Genomic DNA, 21,706 nt, shown 5'->3' with positions numbered 1-21,706 from the left:
TCCCGGGTCAACTCAACCACCCGAGCTCCAATCCACTTCAGAAGCCCAGTGCTCAAACAGAATAGCTGAGTTTTCTGAGATATGTGTATAAGATGCAAGGAGTATAGGGCATAACAGTGTCGGCCACTTAGTTTGTGGTGCCAGATAGAAAACCCATTCATTTTTTAGATTTCCGAGAATATTTATAGAAATGTTTTTAAACCTGGAATCAAGCCATCCAGGCGAACCATGACCATAAAACATTTGATTCTGTGTCAAAAATATTTCAATATTTATATACACTATATTTAAAGGCACTTAAAAAATGTTGGGTCAAATTACGTCCACCAACTCAAGAATGTGGAGAGAATTCTGTTGGAAGAACCTAATGAGATTTTTTATTACACCTAAAATTACATTTTAAAATTAACTCTAAACAGAACAGCCATGCTGGAGACAGTGTGGCCACAAGGGGGCGGGCCACGCTCATATATTCTGGACTTGTCCTAAAATTCAGAATTACTGGCAGGATATCCACTCCACCTTGGAGACCATTCTGTGTTTTGAGATACCTCTGACTTCTAATACATGATAAATATTTAATCAAGATCCTCTTAGCAACAATTAAGAAAGCGATCACACGACGCTGGTACCAACAGGACCCACCAACGAAAGAACAATGGATGGACATTACTGAGGAACTGTATGTTATGGAAAAACTAACATTCATACTTAGACTACAAGATAAGTTCTATAAAAAGTGGGAAAAGTGGGATCTCTTCTCTCAGCCTAGCAATAATGCAAGTGGATTTCAGTGAATGTATCTTGTATAAAAAATGCAGCCTTGTCTTTTGTTTTTGTCTTCCTCCTTTTTTGTCTTTTCTTCAATAAAAATTAAGTGAAAAAAAAAATGTTCATTGGTCATTTCATCATCTACTCAGGCTTTTGTGAACTCTGGACAGTTAAGTTGCTTGATTCACTATTTAAATTTGATATTAATGTTAGCTGCCACGCCCCCATCCTAATCCATTGCAACTCCAAACTACATTTTATTCATGGATCTTATTCTTTTAAAAAACAATTAATAAAATAAATGAAAAAAAGTAATTGACAAAACATTGCCCCCTCAACGTATTCAACATCAGTTAGCAGAACCAATGACGGGTGTTTTCGATTAATCTAACATGGTTAACATAGTTTGAAGTTACAATGGGTATAGGAAGGGGGCGGGGCAAGCAACTTAAAAACTGTCCAGGGTGTTCACAAAAGCCTGAGTAGACAATGAAATGCCCACATCATTTTTGAAAGTGAAATATCCATCCATTATACCATGTTTAGCCTTGAAATGTCTGGCTGTACCACGTGCTGTTTACATTTACAGTATGACAAATAAAGGTAAAGTATCAATCAGTCAATTAATCAATCAAAAAAACTGGAAAACAACACAAATCAATCTTCATGAAATCTGTCTTCTCTTGCACCACCAGGATTTTCACACTATTAATACGTTTGAGGTCTTATTTGAGGCTGTGTCAAAGGATGAAAATCCACAGCAGACACCTCCCCATGACAGAACGACTGAATCTACAAATCTACAAAGGTTACCGTTTAAAACCATCAGTTACATTCAGTTACTTACACTAGAAAGGCAGAAGATATTTTTAAGTTCTAGCTAAATGTTTGCGATGTTTTAAATGAAAATGTACGCCCGTGCCTGCCCTGTACTCACTTGTTCACTCGTCTCGGTGGCTTACAAGCACCTAATTCATGACAGAATGATGGCGTACAATGATCTGAACCATTGTTTATTTCTTATTACAGATGATGAAATGTTGAACCCCGATGAACCATTTCTATGGTGGCCTCCAAGTGCCAAACATTTCACAATGCAAAAAAAATGAACAAAAACAAACCTATACCCCATACAATATAATACAAGACATATTGATATTCTTTATGTACACTTAATGTCTAAAACTCACCAATGAAACCATTGTGAGCGAGTACCACAGACATTATTGTTAGATGAATTCAAAGTCCAATTATTTTACCAATCTGGTTCACAAAGTAAGAAGGGATTATGGTTGAGCGAGTTGTTTTGTTTACCATAGTGACATGGCAATGAGCAGCTTTACGAGTGTTAAGCAGTGGGCAATCTAACTGATGTTGCCTCCTTTCAATGTTTTACATGTGATCTGTCCAAGTTTGGTCATCAAATTATATTCTTTCCACTGGGCAACACAGTCCTCTGATACCTTTAGGTCCACCTAGGGAGAGAAGGAAAACAAACAATTAATTATCTATTTTATATGCAGTAAAATAATACTATATATTGTATATAAGGTAGTACAATAACATAATTGTTAAGTATAATCCTACTAGCCATCATATTTCTCTTTGTGTGGCTACAGTACGCTACATTTAACCACACTAACAGTCAGGGTTGGGAAGGTTACTTTTAAAAAGTAATCCCCTACAGTTACAAGTTACTTGCATAAATTGTAGTCAGTAACGTAATCAGAGTACCACAATTTAAAAAGTAACGGGTTACTTTCAGTTACTTTTGGATTACTTTTAAGCAAACCTCTATTTAATTACATAAAACAAGTTTTACCATTGATAACCAGAGCAGAATGTTTAGCCTATATAAAATTAAGAAAAAACTACAGAAATATTGTTAAATCAGTGGTTCTCAACCTTTTTACAAGTACCACCTCAGAAAATATTTGGCTCTCAAGTACCACCATTATGATTCATGTTAAAATGTAGTCCTATTCGGCTAGGCACAGGTTTGCACAAAAGGCTAATTAATTCCTAATCATTATAATAATAATTCCTAATCATTATAATACATATACAAATATAAATAATATATGTATACAGCCAAATTAAGGCATGCTGTACAAATTGGTAGGCCTATTGAGGAAAAATGGTTCTCCCATGACAGAGTGCAGACACAGACAGACAGACAGACAGACAGACAGACAGGCAGGCAGGCAGACAGACAGACAGACAGACAGACAAGCAGGCAGACAGGCAGGCAGGCAGGCAGGCAGGCAGGCAGACAGACAGACAGACAGACAGACAGACAGGCAGGCAGATACGACGCGCGCACGCGCGCACACGCACACACGCACACGCACACGCACACACACACACACACACACACACACACACACACACACACACACACACACACACACACACACACAAATAAGCTTGCTAGCGCAATTGTTATATGCGCAATTGAGTGAACCAGTTTGACTTCGCCATGCGCGATGCGATCCACAGCTGTAATTAATCGCGGACTGATTCAGTTTGCATCTAGAAATCAACGCTAAGCAATGGAGCCATCCATGGAGTTATGGTTATGTCCGCATCATATAGTGAGCAATGCATCGCCTGGTGTGCCATTTGAACAGTATCTATCGTATCATTCCACTCCCCGTCGGAATCTCACTACCCACGGCCACCCGTGTCCCCGCGTCCAGAGGCTCCACACCCCACCTCCTCTTGTCCCCGCGGTTACAGAGCTGTCAGTGTCCGCTGGCTACAGATCACGCTATAAAATATAATATAATATAAATATGGTATATGGGGACTGGAGACAGTGGAGAGTTAGATTCTGACGGCGGGGAAAACCATTGGTGCTGCTGGGGGAACGACGCGAGCGCGCTGCTCGTGTGCCCACAGTGCATGCTGCATGGGCAGCAGCAGCGACACAGCGCACTGATGATCATTTATCATGCGTAATCGACTGATTATTTTATTGTTTGGTGTTTTAACTTATTTGAAGCCCTAAGATTGATGAGGGGAAGGGGAGAATGTAACCCAGCCTGTAACCCCGTTACTATACCTCCGTTACTGTAATCCAGATTACACATTTTAAAATGTACTCTAAGACGTTACAGTTACCGTTTTGTTGTACTCTGATTACGTAACGGCGTTACATGTAATCCGTTACTTCCCAACCCTGCTAACAGTATAGTTAACTAACCCAACAGAACCAACTGCATGCTAGAACAAAAATGCACCAGCCAGCGTGCTTTTCTGGTCTAGAGGGGCGCATGGAGCAAGCGCTGGAGAAATATTGGTTCACCGATCAGACCAGGGGCCTGGGGACCAACAGCTCAACAGAAACTATAGCAAAGGTGTATTTCCTGATGTTGTAGGAGGTTTTTCGAAAATGTTTGGGATGGTGTCACTGATTCTTACCTGTAGTTTCTCCCAAACCTTCTTCTTTGGGTTGAGCTTCTCATCCGGTTTCCCCGCCTCGTATCCTTCTATAAAGACCCGTTCTCCTGGAGATGTACCCTCCGGTGGGTCAAGCGGTTCCACCCTCCTGGGCTCCCCTTCACTACAGGCCAGCCGACCGGAGAGGACAGTAGAAACAATAATGGTTCACAATCAAAGATGAGCGTGTGTGTGTGTGTGTGTGTGTGTGTGTGTGTGTGTTTATGTTTATGTTTAAAGGAAATCCACTTACACTGTGGAACATAGCAGCATGGCTTGAGACTCAATGCCCCGCATTTTCTGAGGCTTCAGATTGCAAAGCAGAAGCACCATTCTGTCCTGCAATTCCTCCTGGGAAATGTAGGCCACCAGCCCGCTGACTACAGTCCTCGGCTCTGCCTCTCCCACGTCGATTTTCTCCAGGTACAGTGAATCAGCATCGGGATGCTGCGACATGGGGAGCAGAGAACATCCATGAGAAAATGGGATGAGGGACATTATGTAGATCAGCATCAAGCGATGACATTGCCTTTTAAAGGTTGGGATCACTTAACGATTTATCGATACAACTGTGAAATCGTAAAAATAAATTAGTGAAAAATAACTATTAAAAACAAGTTCTCCAAAGACTAATCCTGGTTTTCACTCGAAACTGTTGACATAATTGGCACAGTTTTTGCCAGTATTAATATTGTCCAGATTTATCGATTATTCAACATTGATAATTACCCCAGTCCTAGTGGCACTGCCATTCAAGTGAGAGAATAAACTGTTGAGCTAACACGTATTAAAGTTAACCACTAGTTTTGAAACCAGAAACACTGCAAAGTTAGAACATAGTTTGTGTCTTTTAAAATTCCCCAACGGTGGTGGTAAAAGACCCAGAATTATGTTCTGTACTGTGTCTGTGTTGACCTCCTTACCTTCTCCACACTGATGATCTTGCCCACTCTGATGTCCAGCCGAGAGGGCTCCAGCTCATCATCTCCTCCTCCTCCTCCTCCTCCTCCTCCTGCTGCTGCTGCTGCTTTAGCACCTTTCCCTGCTGCTGCCTCTAAACATCAAACAAAAGCAGCATTTGGAGGTGAATCTGAAGCATCCTTTTCAGGATAGTCATGAAGGGAATATCAGACATCATGTTCAGCCAGGAATAACATTACTGTAGACTCTACCGTGTAGAGCTTTTGGGTTTAAATGGATGAAGAGAGAAGTGAGAGGTGTTGGAATGATATACTGACTTTTCTTTGAGGGGTCGGGGTAGGCCGTGTTGGTCAGTTGGCGGAGCTCAGGTGACTCAAACTTCTTCCTGATTGGGTCCAGAAGTTTGTTGAGAGCAACCTCCACTGAGGCCTTCAAGTCGCCCGGGTGGATTGACTAAAACGTGAGTGGCAACAGCGTAATGGGAGATGTGAAGATAGATGTGAAAAATAGTACATTCTGATTAAACAGTCGTTGCTACCACTAAGAAGGTGTAGGCCGAAAGCATAGTTTAAAATAATAATAATGAACGAAAAGTGTTAATGGACATTTTATAGGCTAGCTAGTTAAGATGTTTCAGACATTTTATGCTGTTACAAACAGGAAGTTCACAAAGGTTGGAAGACAGAGGTGGCATTCAACAACTCAAAAGTTTGCTACAGTGTACCTCTGCTGCAAAGTCCTGCTCCACCTCCTCAAAGACGGTGTAGACTTTGTCTCCTCCCCACTTGGCGTCTCTTTTGACACAAAATTCTGAAATGGAGCAGAAGGTCAATGATGTATTCGTTTCACATTCTATCAACAAGTAGAAATCAGACAAATGGGAGGGAGATTACTGAAGAAAACAGAGGGGCTGGTCCTCTACCTCCGCAGAGTGGGAAGAGTACGTATTTCACGAAGGATAGCACTCCATTGTTCTCGATGTTGCCTGGCTCACAGAAAGCCTTCTTTAGCTTCTTCTTCACATCCGCCTTGTTGTCCAGGAGGTCAATCTTTGACTCCTGCAGCCATCAGTAGCAGACGGATAGTGAAGGGATTAACCAAGAGATAAGAAACATGTATTTTCATCTTTATTCATTTTTGAGCGGTGCATAAGCGATCCAATGACTGGCCACTTGTGTATGCAGGGTTGGGAAGGTTACTTTTAAAAAGTAATCCCCTACAGTTACAAGTTACTTGCATAAATTGTAGTCAGTAACGTAATCAGAGTACCACAATTTAAAAAGTAACGGGTTACTTTCAGTTACTTTTGGATTACTTTTAAGCAAACCTCTATTTAATTACATAAAACAAGTTTTACCATTGATAACCAGAGCAGAATGTTTAGCCTATATAAAATTAAGAAAAAACTACAGAAATATTGTTAAATCAGTGGTTCTCAACCTTTTTACAAGTACCACCTCAGAAAATATTTGGCTCTCAAGTACCACCATTATGATTCATGTTAAAATGTAGTCCTATTCGGCTAGGCACAGGTTTGCACAAAAGGCTAATTAATTCCTAATCATTATAATAATAATTCCTAATCATTATAATACATATACAAATATAAATAATATATGTATACAGCCAAATTAAGGCATGCTGTACAAATTGGTAGGCCTATTGAGGAAAAATGGTTCTCCCATGACAGAGTGCAGACACAGACAGACAGACAGACAGACAGACAGACAGGCAGGCAGGCAGACAGACAGACAGACAGACAAGCAGGCAGACAGGCAGGCAGGCAGGCAGGCAGGCAGGCAGGCAGACAGACAGACAGACAGACAGACAGACAGACAGGCAGGCAGATACGACGCGCGCACGCACGCACACGCACACGCGCACACGCACACGCGCACACACACACACACACACACACACACACACACACACACACACACACACACACACACACACACACACACACACACACACACACAAATAAGCTTGCTAGCGCAATTGTTATATGCGCAATTGAGTGAACCAGTTTGACTTCGCCATGCGCGATGCGATCCACAGCTGTAATTAATCGCGGACTGATTCAGTTTGCATCTAGAAATCAACGCTAAGCAATGGAGCCATCCATGGAGTTATGGTTATGTCCGCATCATATAGTGAGCAATGCATCGCCTGGTGTGCCATTTGAACAGTATCTATCGTATCATTCCACTCCCCGTCGGAATCTCACTACCCACGGCCACCCGTGTCCCCGCGTCCAGAGGCTCCACACCCCACCTCCTCTTGTCCCCGCGGTTACAGAGCTGTCAGTGTCCGCTGGCTACAGATCACGCTATAAAATATAATATAATATAAATATGGTATATGGGGACTGGAGACAGTGGAGAGTTAGATTCTGACGGCGGGGAAAACCATTGGTGCTGCTGGGGGAACGACGCGAGCGCGCTGCTCGTGTGCCCACAGTGCATGCTGCATGGGCAGCAGCAGCGACACAGCGCACTGATGATCATTTATCATGCGTAATCGACTGATTATTTTATTGTTTGGTGTTTTAACTTATTTGAAGCCCTAAGATTGATGAGGGGAAGGGGAGAATGTAACCCAGCCTGTAACCCCGTTACTATACCTCCGTTACTGTAATCCAGATTACACATTTTAAAATGTACTCTAAGACGTTACAGTTACCGTTTTGTTGTACTCTGATTACGTAACGGCGTTACATGTAATCCGTTACTTCCCAACCCTGTGTGTATGTATGTCTGTCTGTTTGGAGTACGAACAGCTGCAATACTGCTGGCAGCCAGCCAGCGGTCTCGTTGAGCAACCTGTTCACACGGGTGTGATTTTTGAGAACTTCCAGCTAATATTGTAACGTGTCTGTCCATACCTCTTCGGAGGAGCTCATTTTGGCCCCCGTCAGTCCTGGCACCATGGGATTCATCAGATGAGCACGCTTGTCATAGCCCAGGGAGGGCAAGTACTGCAAATAAATGACAAATAACACCACAAGTTAGCAAGGACCACTCACACCTGCATATCGTCGCTGTCGGGTGGAAACCTTGTCCAAAACCTTCATATCCAATGTAGTTAGTATTATTTAGTCACTCTCTTAATTATTTATAAAACCCACAGACTTTCACTTTCACAATATTTCAAAAATAGCGAAAAAGAAGATCCACATCTACAAGGTCACAGTGTCACAATGCAACACATTGTGAGCTTGTAGATTTGTAGAATGTAGATTGTCTATTTTTGCTACTTTAGCACAAAGCTGTTGTGCGACGAAGTAGGGAATTCATTTAGAAAAGAAAAACATAAAATATATAAAAATGAGATTTGTTTAAAAAGGTTTGGCAATAAAAGCTTCGGCTTCATCTTATACCGTTTCACTAAGTTAGTGGACCAACATGTGTATGTATACAAATAGTTTGTATCATGTAAATGTTTTCTTTTAAATGGACCAAAATAAAGTTTACTACTCATATAAAAAGTTTTAAATATGGTGACACAAGGTTTCTTCCTAACAGCAACGATATAAACATCTGACTTAACATGAGATAAATGACTAATTCTGCTGCAAAAGGCACACCAAACATGTCAAAGAGAGTAAGAAAGTAGAGTGTGTATTTAAGATAATTTAAAAGGATATGAGAAACCTTCTCTGCCAGGCAGAAAATCTTCCTCTGGTCAACTCCTCCAAACTGAGCATCTACCTTCAGGTACTCCTCATCAAGAGCCTGAGAACAAAGATAACGCACACATCTACTTTTAGTCACTAAAATTACACACTGACTGAATAACTGCGACTGGTGGAATGCAATTAGCTATTAATCAGTTATGCCCCAAACCCAGCACATTTGCTTTCTGGCACAGGACTGTTTTCAGCAGCGTTTTTGAGTCTGGCTTTTTGCAATTACATCATATGGCAGTCTATGGACTTTTAATGTTCAGAGCACTTTTAATGTTTAGAGCACTTTTAACAGAGTGGCAGCCAAGTCTATGGACGTGTTTGTTTACAGCAGTCACAATGTCAAGTCGCTCACAGAAAGAATCCAATGTGAAAAGGTTGTCATTATCAGCCTTCATATAACTGACACCTTAGAGCAGCGTCTGTGCACTTATGCTTGATTACAGAGGTCCGCAGAGGACCAGAGTTTGGGAATAACTGAGTTTGCATGTATCAGTGACAGTGTAATTCGACTCGATGAGCTTAACGGCAGTGTATGAAGACAGAACAACTGTTGCTTTAAAATCTATCATTTATGTAGTTAGCAGTGAGTTGTGACTGTTAGTTACAAGACATTGACATTTCTTATCATGCGTTAAAAAGGGGGGGCTTTACCTGTAGTCCAGGGTACAGCAGACCACTGAGCAAAGGATGCTCCACCTGTTTGACAACCTCAGCTCCAGCCTTCTTCGCATCATGCTCAGTGACCATGGATGACAAACGGTAGACGTCCAGCGTGTACTCTCTGATAGAGAGGACAGACAAGACAATACCGTTTTTATTTTCAGTTTTTACTCCAGAAGGGCAGTTGTATACAACATAGTTTCAGGAGTAGACCTCCTTCTTCTTAACACGGCCACTCCCCGCTCCCCTCACTATCTCCTTATCAAAATCACCTGGCTTCTCTCATCAACCGGCCAACCGCAGTATAAATACACCTGTGAGCTGTCACGTACGTGTTCTTACTACTTACGTGGTCTTGAACAGTTCCCCCCATCCACCCCTACCACCTCCTTCTCCCCCTTCCTACTCTTTTCACCATCTCTTCCAGGAACCCGGGGCAGTATCGGAGCAGAGACGACCGCTCCCCGAGCGAGCATTGATGGCATCTTCTCTCGAGACTACTCCCCCACCCCGAGTCTCACCCTACATGGGTTCCCCATTCAATACTCATTAGTCCTGCACGATTCTTGCTCAAATGTGAATCTCGATTTTCCTTCACAAGAATTCTCACACAATTCTCATTTTGGGTATTGGAATTTGGCTTTAGACATGGAGAAGCTTACCGGCTGAGCTGGAAGTCTGTTCCCTTGACAAACTTCAGTTTATCAAGCGGCACCCCAATGCTCTCCAGCATGGCCTTTATGACTTGTTCATAGTACTGCACCCGGAGCTCCAGCAGCTCCCAGGGAGCCTTCATATTGTCCAGGTAGGCATGCAGGTCTGCAAACAAGATTGTCACCTGCAAAAAATATGATAGAATGAAAACATGCTGTGTAATACTCATCATACACATCATCAAAATATAAATCAGGCACTTTAACAAAAACTTTTGGTCATTTCATCATCTACTCAGGCTTTTGTCATGTGAACCAGAGTAATCTAGTAAGAGTAGCGACACGCTTTGATCTCACCGCAAAGCGGGGTGCTATGGGCTATAGTTCCAAACATTGGAACTATCCCATTTAGGGCGCGTTCGGAAATACCACACCAGAGCGCACTCGCCTATTAGTTTGCATTGCACAGTGGCTCAGTGCGCTATTTCCGAATGCGCCCACAGATAGAATGAGCACTTCCGCATTCCATTGTTACAATGGGAGTCAACGATAGTGTCGCCACTCTCTTACTTTAGATAGTTGATATTAATTTGATATTAATTTTATCTGCCCCGCCCCCTTCCTATACAAACCCATTGTAAGTTCAAACTCCATTTTAACCATGATAGATTCATCCAAAACACCTGGTGACTGATATTGTCCTTCTAATACATGAGGGTCCTCCCTGTTTTCATTTATTTTGTAATACTAGTCCTTACCCGTTCAAATATATGAACACCAAATTATGTACAGTGTGGTTACAGCAATGTAATAGATCCTAGTATTGATGCATGTATTTTGAGGTGTAATCAGTTTGGTGTCAGAAGCACTTGCCCGTCAGGTGCATACGTTGATTAGACATACCAACAGTCCTACAGTCATTAGTCCGACAACACCATCGCTCCCGACATGTGCTGCAGGTTTAAAATCATCCGTGGCTCCCGACATGTGTTGTTGGTTAAGTAACCTATGCTGTGGGTTTAAAATCACCCGTGGCTCCCGACATGTGTTGCGGGTTAAAAGTAACCTGTGCTGTGGGTTTAAAATCACCCGTGGCTCCCGACATGTGCTGCAGGTTCAAACTAACCTGTGGTGGGTTAAATATCACTGTGCCGTCCACGTGCGGTTAGGGTTAGGTTAGGGTTTTGGGTAGGGTCTCGGACTCATGACTGTAGGACTGTTGGTATGTATAGTCAAACACATGGACCCGCAAGTAGTGCAGGAAAGGTGCACTTCTGGGGAAATGGTCAAGTGTGGTTGGCTCGATGGCACAGACCTTAGAGTATATATGAATAGAGACGGCACCCGGATGAAACCCTGAGGCGAAATGGACATAGTGGCCGAATTTGATATTGCAGCCTGGGCCAAACTCATGAACGCGCTGGTCCGTTGACTATCATTGTGCACGTTCACGATGACACGTGAACGCTGAATGCCTGCAATGATAGTCAGCGGCAGCGCGTTCATGTGTTTGGGCCCAATCCATCCCAGAATGCACTCCGTTCCTACCCAGAATGCACAGTGAAATCGCCGCATGCGCTTTTGAGCAACTTAATGCAAGTGGATGGGAGGAGAACTCGGGTGCCGTCTCTATTCATATATACTCTAAGGCACAGACGCCTTGGGAAATGTACTGTAGGCCCCTTCCACTGATGTAGCTAGCCAATTACAATGGCAAGTCACCCCTGTGTGATCATGTGCAAGTAATTCATTCACTTAATTATTAATTAATAATGTGGTAAATTGAAAAAAGGGCTTCGTTAAGACCTCCGTAATATTATGGTCAATGCCTGTGTGAAAAGTCGGAGCGTTTGGTGCAGCCAATGAGGAGCTACGACAGTGTTTCAGACAGACAGACATTGAGTGAATTATAGTATGATGATGATGATGATGATTTCCTCCTACAATATCAACAATAGACAATATCAGGGGCAACTAAAATTAATATTAAATTTAATATATAAATACTGAATCAAGCAACTTAAAAACTGTCTGGGGTGATCACATACGCCTGAGTAGACGATAAAATGACAAAAGGTTTTTGTGAAAGTGAAATATCCCTTTAAAGGTCTACCCACCTCACAGCCTGCCTTGAGGAAGTCTGCGATCTTGGACATTGGCACAAAATAAGCGACATGGGGTTTGCCTGTAGTGGCTGTTCCCCAGTAGATCTTGAGTTCTCTCTCCTTGAGAACCTCCTTAAGTTTGTCCTCGCCAAGGAACTCCTGTAAAACAAACACAACCAAATCCAACACTTAAAAGACGTAGGGAAATGAAAAATATGGGCATTTCATTTTGTAGTTCCACTCTGAACGGAAAGTGGTTCAACCAATCAGAATGTTGCATCCCTCCAGGGTATGGGACGCAGCTCCGCTACATATGTGTGCACGACACGTATATCTCGTTTGTGTCCCAGCATAGGCATGGTAACGCCCCACCTGCCTCTGATTGGCCTACCGACACTGCCCGTCTTGACTGTCCTCCGAGGTGAATATAGCTATGCTGGATAGTCTGATGCGAGGTTACTCCGTGGTGGGAAATAAATTAATAATACAAGTACGGTATGATACAAGAGAACTGTAAATTGTAACTTTTATTTTTGTAGAAGAGGCAAACTAATATTGTTTATGCAGTTTTCTTTGATGGAATAATTGATTGAACATGCGTGTTCTAAATAAAGTATTTGTGTTGATTATTGTGTAATTTATTTGCATACAGTGTAAACTTGAAACATTATTGTACTGTAAAAAGGTATCTTTTCCCTTCATCTTTATCCTTTTAGTATAATAGTATTAGTTTACTATAATTAGATTAATACACGATAATCAACACTAACACTTTATTTAGAACACACCCAAAACAAATCATATAGTACACCGTACGTGTTCAATCAATTATTCAATCAAAGCAAACAATATTAGTTTGCCTCTTCTACAAAAAAACGTACAAGTTAGTTACAAGGCTGCATTCTGTCACGCGTGCCAAGCTGTCATTCTCTTGTATTATTTCTCACCACAGAGTAAATAAACCTCGCATCTCGGAGGACAGTCAAGACGGGCAGTGTCGGTAGGCCAATCAGAGGCAGGCGGGGCGTTACCATGCCTATGCTCGGACACAAACGAGATATACATGTGCGCGACATGTGCGTTGTTTGTTTGTTTACGTCACAGAGACAGGCAGCAAAGCTTGTGGCTTATTTCTAAACTATAATGTTTTCAGATACATATTTTAGCGTGCTAATGCTGATTAAGTTTATGAGTAATACCCTGTCTGGATGTCATCTTGAATGAGTTCTGTAAACAACAGCTGTGTTGAAGGACCGTGCAGCGATGGGAATAAAACAGGTGAATGAAATCAAGCTTAATTTGCATTCATGCAGGACTTGACACGTGACGTCATCACGCGTCACGTTTTAATTCAAAGGAAGTAATTGTCTCCACCAGGCCGAAGGCATGGGGAGAGAGTATGTTTTGCACTCCGTCCGTGTGTGTGTCCGTCCGTCCGTCCGTTACCAGCTAATCTCCGGCACCGTTAACCCGGTCGATGCCAAACTTTGCACACACACTCCCTGGATGCCAACGATGAACCTCTGCCCCACATTTTCCAGAACGGCCTGTTATAGCGCCACCATCAGGCAGCTTTTCACATGTTTTACCTAAAACTGCACCGATCTGCGTGAAACGTTGCATGCACACTCCCTAGAGGCCAAGGACCAATCTTTGACCTGCATTTTCCGCATCTGCCCTTTATAGCGCCACCAGGAGGCTGACTTTTGTAAAACACATTTTTTGATATTACTCCTCCAGATTCTGTCCAAAAATCTCACAAATCGTTACACAGTATCTCTATGGTCATGTGCTCAAGTCGGATCTGTCCGATATTTCATATTCCATCCTAATTGGCTATAATTGGCATTCACAGTTTGCAAGATTGCCCCGTTTTGAACAAAAGCCTCAAATCATGAACGCAGCATGCAATTTACGTGAAATCTTTCACACATTTTCTTACTAGGCTGAGGAATATATCCCACCCTTTTCACATTGGCCTGTTATAGCGCCACCAACAGGTTGATTTTTGCAAAACAAATTTTTGGAACAAAATGCCTCAAATCATCCAATTGCCATCAAAGGCGTATGAAGAAATGGCACCCTTTTCACATTGGCCTATTATAGTGCCACCAGGCACTCTGCATTTCCTCAACAAAATGAAGAAAATTGTTGCAAAAAACTAACAAACAAAAAAACATGTTTATATTACTCCTAAACATTTTGCCTAACATCTCACACAGTCCTGTGGAGACCTGTGCCCAGAAGGACACTTTTTCTAGTTACAATTTGATTTTTATGGACTTTTGATATAAAAATACACAAAAATGGAAATGTTCCCATTGTTTTGGCATCCAAGTATGCTCATATGGCGACCACAGATATGGTCTAAGATATGGGGAAAAGGGGAGACCAGGCAAGTACCTAGCCAAAGGTCAAGTTTACAAAGTATTGAGGGTTTAAGTCATTCAATGTCTGAAAGCACACGTTTAACATGCTTCCCTGCTTCCACCTTCTCTTAGGTAAGGGGTCTTTGGCCTGAAAAACGTTGAACAACCATGTTATAGATTCTACTACAGATTTGAGGAGCAGCAACCCCTAGCAACACCAGCTATCTATATGCTGCTGCATTGTCTGTAAGGAACATCTTATGTACCTGCACACAAGATGTAACAATAAAGTACAACCTTGAACCTATAGAAGACACCAGTGTCTTGTCATCCAAGTATCCACTAACTCCAAAAGAGTTTGCCATCGAAAAATTAATGTTTGTAATAGGTATGTGTGTGTGTGTCCGTGTCCATGGATGAGCTGTCGGTAGGGCTATCAAGGGTGTCGCCTTGGTAGTTTTGAAGATGCACGCAAGCCCACACAGCCATTCGCAGTGTCACAGCTTGAAATAACAATGGCCTGGGATGCATATGAATATGTCGACCTGCTAAGTAGCCTACTGTAGGTGTCAGATGTTGTCTGAAGTAGAGTTGGATAACACGCTGATGGATTCTTGAACTAATTAAATTACAGAGGTGACGTTAGCACTAAAGTGTCCTCATTAATCAAGTAAACAGAATACATTTTGATATATAGTCAGTATATTGTGGGTTAATAAATACTTTCTTTTTTTGACGAGAAGACAGGTTGAGCAACAAACCAAAACTCAAGAACACTTTAATAATAGGCCTACATTATTATTATTATAATAATTAATAAATAGGCCTACATTAAAGAGGTTATTTCAATCGGTGATCGCTCGCGAGTGTGTGGGCGCAACATCGCCTCACTGTTCAAAACTCCACAGTGCATGTCTCACCTGTAGGTTCCTTGTTATGAGTTCGAACTTCTCATCTGGACTTAGCTCTGCCATCACTCTCGATGATCCTAAATAACCAAACACACATGATGAAATCATCAAACATCATCAGAGCCAGTAGCCCCTTTTTTCGAGGCCCTCGGTTTTCTGTATTTGAATACAGAATAGGTAACCATGGCCAAGGGTCTACAGAGCCAGCAGACAATGTATCCATGTATCTGTGTGTTTAATTGATTTCAATGGGTGAACTTTGATTGATTGAATACTTTATTAGTCAGAATAAACAGCAGACATTTAAGCTAAAAGGATAACACAAACAAAAAAGGTCCTGGGGAGTCAGGACTTGTTTCCATTGTGGTCCTATAGGTATAAATCAACATAGCATAATAACGCAATAATACAACAAACACAAAAAACAGTTAAAATACTATATGTAAAACTACAAATGATACATAGGGGGGAGAGTCGGCGGTGAATGACACAGACATCATTTCTATGGGGAAAAATGTGTGTACCTCCCCTATTGTGGCACCTAAATGAAAGTATTCTGCTTTGTGGTAAATGGCACAATGGTAAACAAAGTGACTGTGTCTCAGGGTTGGCTTTAAACATCCTCTGCTGTGGTTGTTGCATTATTGCAATATCGAGATTAACAGCCTGATGAATTTAAAATGGAGAACCCTGATGTAAACAAGTCTTAAGGTCCCTGCACACTAAACACGTCCAGTGTGCAACCGCCTTTAGTGCTTGTTCTGGTTTTGTCCTCGTAGCAGTTTTTTGTATCGACATGTACTGTACAAACTGTGAATACAATTTCAATCAATCAGCCATAGCCAATCAATCTGGACCCTGTTGTAAACAAGTGTAATGCTTTATCATGGTGTCGAATACAAATTTCAATCAATCAATCAGCCATATCCCATATGGCAGTGGTTCCCAAAGTGGGGTCTGGGGACCTTGAGGGAGTTCCAGGGGGTCCCCAGCTAAATGATAGTTTCGAACCAAATGAACCCTTATGGGTCTGTAACTCTAGCCTGGCTAATAGAGTGTACAAATGTAACCATTTGTACACTCTGAGTTAAATTAACTTTGATTTTCCAATATACATTGGGGGTCACAGAGATAGAAATTTCATTAAATGGGGGTCCGTAGACTAATATGCATGTCAAACTGGGGGCCCTTGAAATTAGACGGGTTGAGAATCACTGCCAGTGCTCTTCAAAATCTTCTGTTATCCCCCTGGAATGTCCCTGGAATATCTTTTCAAATGGGAGGGGGCTAATTAATTATTAGTGTCAATTTGGGGGTCCTTGACATGAAAACGTTTGGGAACCACTGCCATATGGAACATGATACATACACAATAATATCCACTCAAGCTTATTTTATACTCTTTTTTTATACTATTGTATACGACGGTGTCGCTTGCCGACGAGAACAGAACTACAACAAGCTAAAAGACAGACAAGACCGACTTGTCAGCAAGCGACTTCACTAACAGACAGTCCACATTGTGGCAGCGGTGGCCGAACGGATAGCGGCGCGGTCTAGATACCGGAAGGTTCCCAGTTCGAACCAGCCGTCCGACACGTTAAAATTACCACCGCTGAAATGCCCTTGAACAAGGCATCAACCACTACGATGAAATGTGTTCTATGAGCAGGGCCTGGCTGGAAACAAGTTCTTGAGCTTAGCCCAGATACCCTGGGTAAATATAGATTTCATTTCATTTCATTTCACATGCATCATGCTAACTGGATTAGCCGACACGTTGAAACTACTGAATGGACAGGCTAGCAGTGCACACTACTAGCCATGTGTACTGTGTGTACCATTAGTAAAGGTGTATACGCGTCAGTAAGATAGATCATATATTACTCTAATGAAGACTAAAAGAGCCATACATGATTCAGCATCACCTGCTAACTTACCGTAAAGATTAATTTCTCACCGTCAGTTAAGTGTTGCATCAGCGCTTTGGCTCTGTGATCGACTCCTCAGGCAGGCACTGCGCCCAGGCCAAAGCAGTCGAGTTCAGAGCACAGTCTTAGGCTGCTACTCCCCGCCTGCGCCACTAGATGGCAGACGTACACTATTGTATTGCAATTGCAATACAGTTATTGTTGTGCAGTTGTAGTGCAGTGGTTTTCAACCTTTTTTTTTGTATCAAATCCCATTATTTATTCAGCATTTGAGCCACGGGCCACCACTACATGAGATTTAGCCTCCATGCTGGATTGATGTGGTACCATTATGAGAGATAACAGGCAAACATCAATCAAAATATTAATTCTTCTAACTCTTGAGAGCATATAAAGTGAAATTAAATGCCCATTTGGTTTCATTTTACACTCTCAAGAGTAAAAGATCTATAAGGCTACATTTGGTTACTAACTCTCCATCATTTACCTGAGAGTGGGGACCACCTGGAACCCCCTCAAGGACCACTGGTGGTCCCTGGACCACTGGTTGAAAACCACTGCTGTAGTACACAGGATAGCCTTGCTCCCAGCCAGCCACCTCAATGTAAAATTGGCTATTTTGTCCAAAATGTAAAAAATAATAATAATAATAATTGAAAAATGGTCATAATCATACTAGTCCATGAGCCAGACAAGTTTTCATTACGAAATGAGTGGGCAAAACCATACCTATATTAAATTGTTTAGAAGGTCAATATAAGTAAATTAATATATGATAACACTTCCACAGGAGCAGCTTTTTCATATTTATCACACATTTTGTTATTTTCACCTATATACATGTGAATAGGATGAAGAAACTTAAGAACTAGTGATCACCATGAAACTTCGCTAGTAGGCCACATTGAAATGCTCTGATGTATGATTACATCTATCTAGAACACTCTAATAGTATTAAATAATTAATGCACAAAATCTCTGTACGTGCATACACACGTCCATCTAGTAGACCATGGGTTTTCAACAGGTGGTCCGTGGACCACTGGTGGTCCGTGGAGGTATTGCATGTGGTCCCTGGCCATGCATTTAGTAATGTAGGATTTGTTGATTTTTTAAAATGTTCTTTCCACTAGTTGAGAAACCGTGAACTGAATGACCTGGTGACCTATGATGAGTCCGTCCATGTCATTACTGACAAGTTGGAGTTCAAGAAATTCAACAGAAAAAGGGAGTTAGAATCTCAAGGGAGGTGCACCGGATTGTCTGGTTGAGTCATTATTATTAGGACATTTTACCAGTAGTAGTCAACGGTTGAGAAACAGTGGGATGTTGTATACACATGGGATGCATAGCAAGTGTTAAGTTACAAAAGCACTAATCTTAGCCCATATCCCCACCCAACACAATAGTGGTCCCCAGGTTGATTTGAAAAAATGCATTGAATGAGTAGTGCCCATGACGCGGGAACGAAATTCATTTTCTAGGCACTTTTTCTGGGGTCCCAACACGGCCTATAGTTGATTAATTACATGAAAACAATGATTTATTGTATTACAAGTTTTCTGAAATTGTATATTTAAATATGCAAATTAGGCATTATATAGGAAAATATGCCTGATTTTGCCTGACTCTGTCAATTGAATATTGTATTGACAGAGTCAACATTCTTATTTCATTTTGTTAACATGTCAAAGTCAAAGGTTTTAAATGAGGGAATATTCAATGTCCATATAGTAGCCAATGTATCATCTAACTATAAATGCAAAGTCTCTGTGTCTGTACAGCTGTACGTCTGTAATACATGTCACACGAAAACCGTTCGCCCCACCTACTTCAAATTCGACACACGCGTTCTACACCCCCACAGGGAGTGCAGTGCCCGGTGTCGTGTTGGTCGGACCCATGGTTGTCCAGAACCGCCACAAAAGGCCTCTGCCCGGGCCACAGCTGACAGCACAAGGCCTCTGCCTCTGCAACTCCATATTTGGGCATGCCTAAATACGGGTTCGTCCCACCGACTTATGACATCTGCATAGACCCCATATTTGGCCATGCCTGACAAAGATGGGCATAAAAGGTGATACTGCTGACATCACTTCTGACATCACCATGACTTGACCAGCTCAACAGAACGATGAATTGGCTAATAGATGGCAGTTACAGATCACCTTTTTTACATGCCGGATGTGCGTGACGCACAACAACGTGCACAGAGAGATAACGGTCGAATCCGCTGGTCAGACAAAGCACGAGATGCACGCCTAAAGCTGCAAGATCTGTGGTTGGTGTCAATGCAGGATGCACTCAGTCCACGGCCACGCATCACCCTGTGTCCAACCAACATCATCTATCCATTCACTCTGCCCCACCAACAGTTTCCAGTGAGACCCTGCTTCGGCATGACTGTCAATAAGTCTCAGGGCCAGACACTACACCGTGTTGGGGTCTTCTGCATGAAGAACTTCTTCAGCCCCACGGTTGTCCAGAACCGCCACAAAAGTCCTCTGCCCAGGCTCTAGGCATGGCCCCTGCCCAGTGATCCCACGGGCACTGGCCCGTGGGAGCACTGGTAAATTCAGTCCTTTATTTCCGAGTCAGTCAAGGCTGCCTCTGTGATAATCAGGTCCTCTTCTTGGGGTTGGTTATTGCATGGATCATTTGTGTGCAGAATTTTGCATTAAAAAGCCATGTAAGCATATATGAAAGTATTGAATAAGTAAAATGACTATTCCAATCAATTACCCATACTTGAATTATGCAGAAAGGTGTGATTATAGGTCTCTACACAATAATGGCTCAAACGTTTATCATATATTTTTGTAAGAATGTGTGTGCAGGTAATATAGGGGGCCACATATTCAATGCATGATAACGACCACTAAGCTATGTGTATGCAATGGTTATCATGCCAAACTGTGAAGTAGAGATGCACAACAAGTCAAAAAAATCACACCAGCTTTGCCCACCGATTTGATTCTATAGCTATGGCCCTGGCTCGTGTTATCACACTATAATAGTGTTTCTGATTGTATCTCTAGAGTTACAAAACGTACAAACACATGTTACCACTCATATTAAAGCTTAGAATGGTGAGCAGTTTTCTATAGCCATTAGGAACATGTTGGTTCTTAGCACACACTTCCAAAATGGGGATATTTGCAAGCCTTATTTTAAATTTGTGTGTAATGTGTGTGCAAAATACTGCATTAAAAGCCCATTTAAGCATATATGGAAGTTTTGTGGAAGGAAAATAACCATTCCAATCAATTCCCCATATTTGAATTATGCAGAAAAGTGGTTTGATTGGTCTCTGCACAAAGTAAGGTTCAAAAGTTGATCATATATGTGTTGTCACAATTTGCATGTGGCAATATAGGGGTGCATGTACTCAATGCATGATAACAACCACTAAGCTGCTAGTCTGCGATTGTTATCATACAAAAATGTGAAGTAGAGATGTACAGCTAGTCAAAAATTCAAACAAGAATTTGCCCACCCATTTCGTAATTAACGCGCAAATTAGGGGGGTCTGGCTCATGAACTATACTTAATGATATCCTTCAACTTCTTGTTTGTACCCCAAAATGACTGGATAATGGATCTACAGGTTTATAGTAATTAAATTGTAGAAATATTAGACCTTAAAGGACAACTTTAGTTTTTTTCAACCAAGGTTCATGTTTAAGGTTGTTATTAGAGAAACTAAAAGATGAGTGTTCATTTTTTTTCCATTTCCTGCTTTCTTTCGTTTTAGGGATTTCAGCTGTTTTTGACAGGGGGGCGGGGGCATTCGAGCATGGGGCTAAATATGTATTTCTTTACGAAATTTTATAGCGATTTATTATTTTATTATTTACTATAGTCCTACTAGACCCCAAGAAATTACATCTTGCCACAAAAGATCACAGGATCTACTGAATGTGAAGGTAGCCTACTGGGGGGGAAGCCACACTGTGTGTCATAGGCTCAATATGTCAGTTTGACACATTCAGTGTCAAACTGACCAGTGGTGCAACTCCCCTCTCCCCCTTCCCCCCTCTCTCTCTCTCTCTCATTAGCAGGCAACAGTGCAGCACTATCTCTCTCTCTGTTTCTGGCACAACAGCGCCACTTTTGCCCCTACTGGTACTCTAAACATAGTAACATAGTCCCATAGTAACATAGTCACATAGTCCCATAGTGACATTGCTGTTCCTTGGAGTGGTTGCACCACTCAAAAAATACATCGCATGGATGCACCTGGGACATATCCTCAG

At 41.9% G+C, this 21,706-nt stretch overlaps 1 protein-coding gene across 2 annotated transcripts; it reads right to left on the bottom strand.

The window, feature by feature from the left end:
* Positions 1-1,763: 1,763 nt before the first annotated feature.
* On the bottom strand, positions 1,764-17,569 carry LOC306938253 (tyrosine--tRNA ligase, cytoplasmic). 2 transcript variants are annotated; one of them, XM_079522329.1, is made up of 14 exons: positions 17,460-17,569; positions 15,529-15,596; positions 12,252-12,398; positions 10,144-10,319; positions 9,473-9,602; positions 8,787-8,867; positions 8,018-8,110; positions 6,056-6,191; positions 5,858-5,943; positions 5,451-5,586; positions 5,136-5,266; positions 4,466-4,659; positions 4,195-4,336; positions 1,764-2,246 (listed from the first exon to the last, which is right to left on the bottom strand). In XM_079522329.1, the coding sequence occupies exons 2-14, from the start codon at positions 15,580-15,582 to the stop codon at positions 2,136-2,138; spliced, it is 1,617 nt and encodes a 538-aa protein (XP_079378455.1). In that variant the 5' UTR covers positions 15,583-15,596; positions 17,460-17,569; the 3' UTR covers positions 1,764-2,135. The 2 variants fall into 2 exon arrangements, with proteins under 2 accessions (XP_079378455.1, XP_079378454.1); XM_079522328.1 differs by having other exon boundaries at positions 17,480-17,545.
* Positions 17,570-21,706: the final 4,137 nt, after the last annotated feature.

Source organism: Electrona antarctica (genome assembly GCF_951216825.1).
Source record: "Electrona antarctica genome assembly, chromosome: 15".
NCBI classification, from domain to species: Eukaryota; Metazoa; Chordata; class Actinopteri; order Myctophiformes; family Myctophidae; genus Electrona; species Electrona antarctica.
This window is presented reverse-complemented; position numbering and strand designations above follow the sequence as displayed.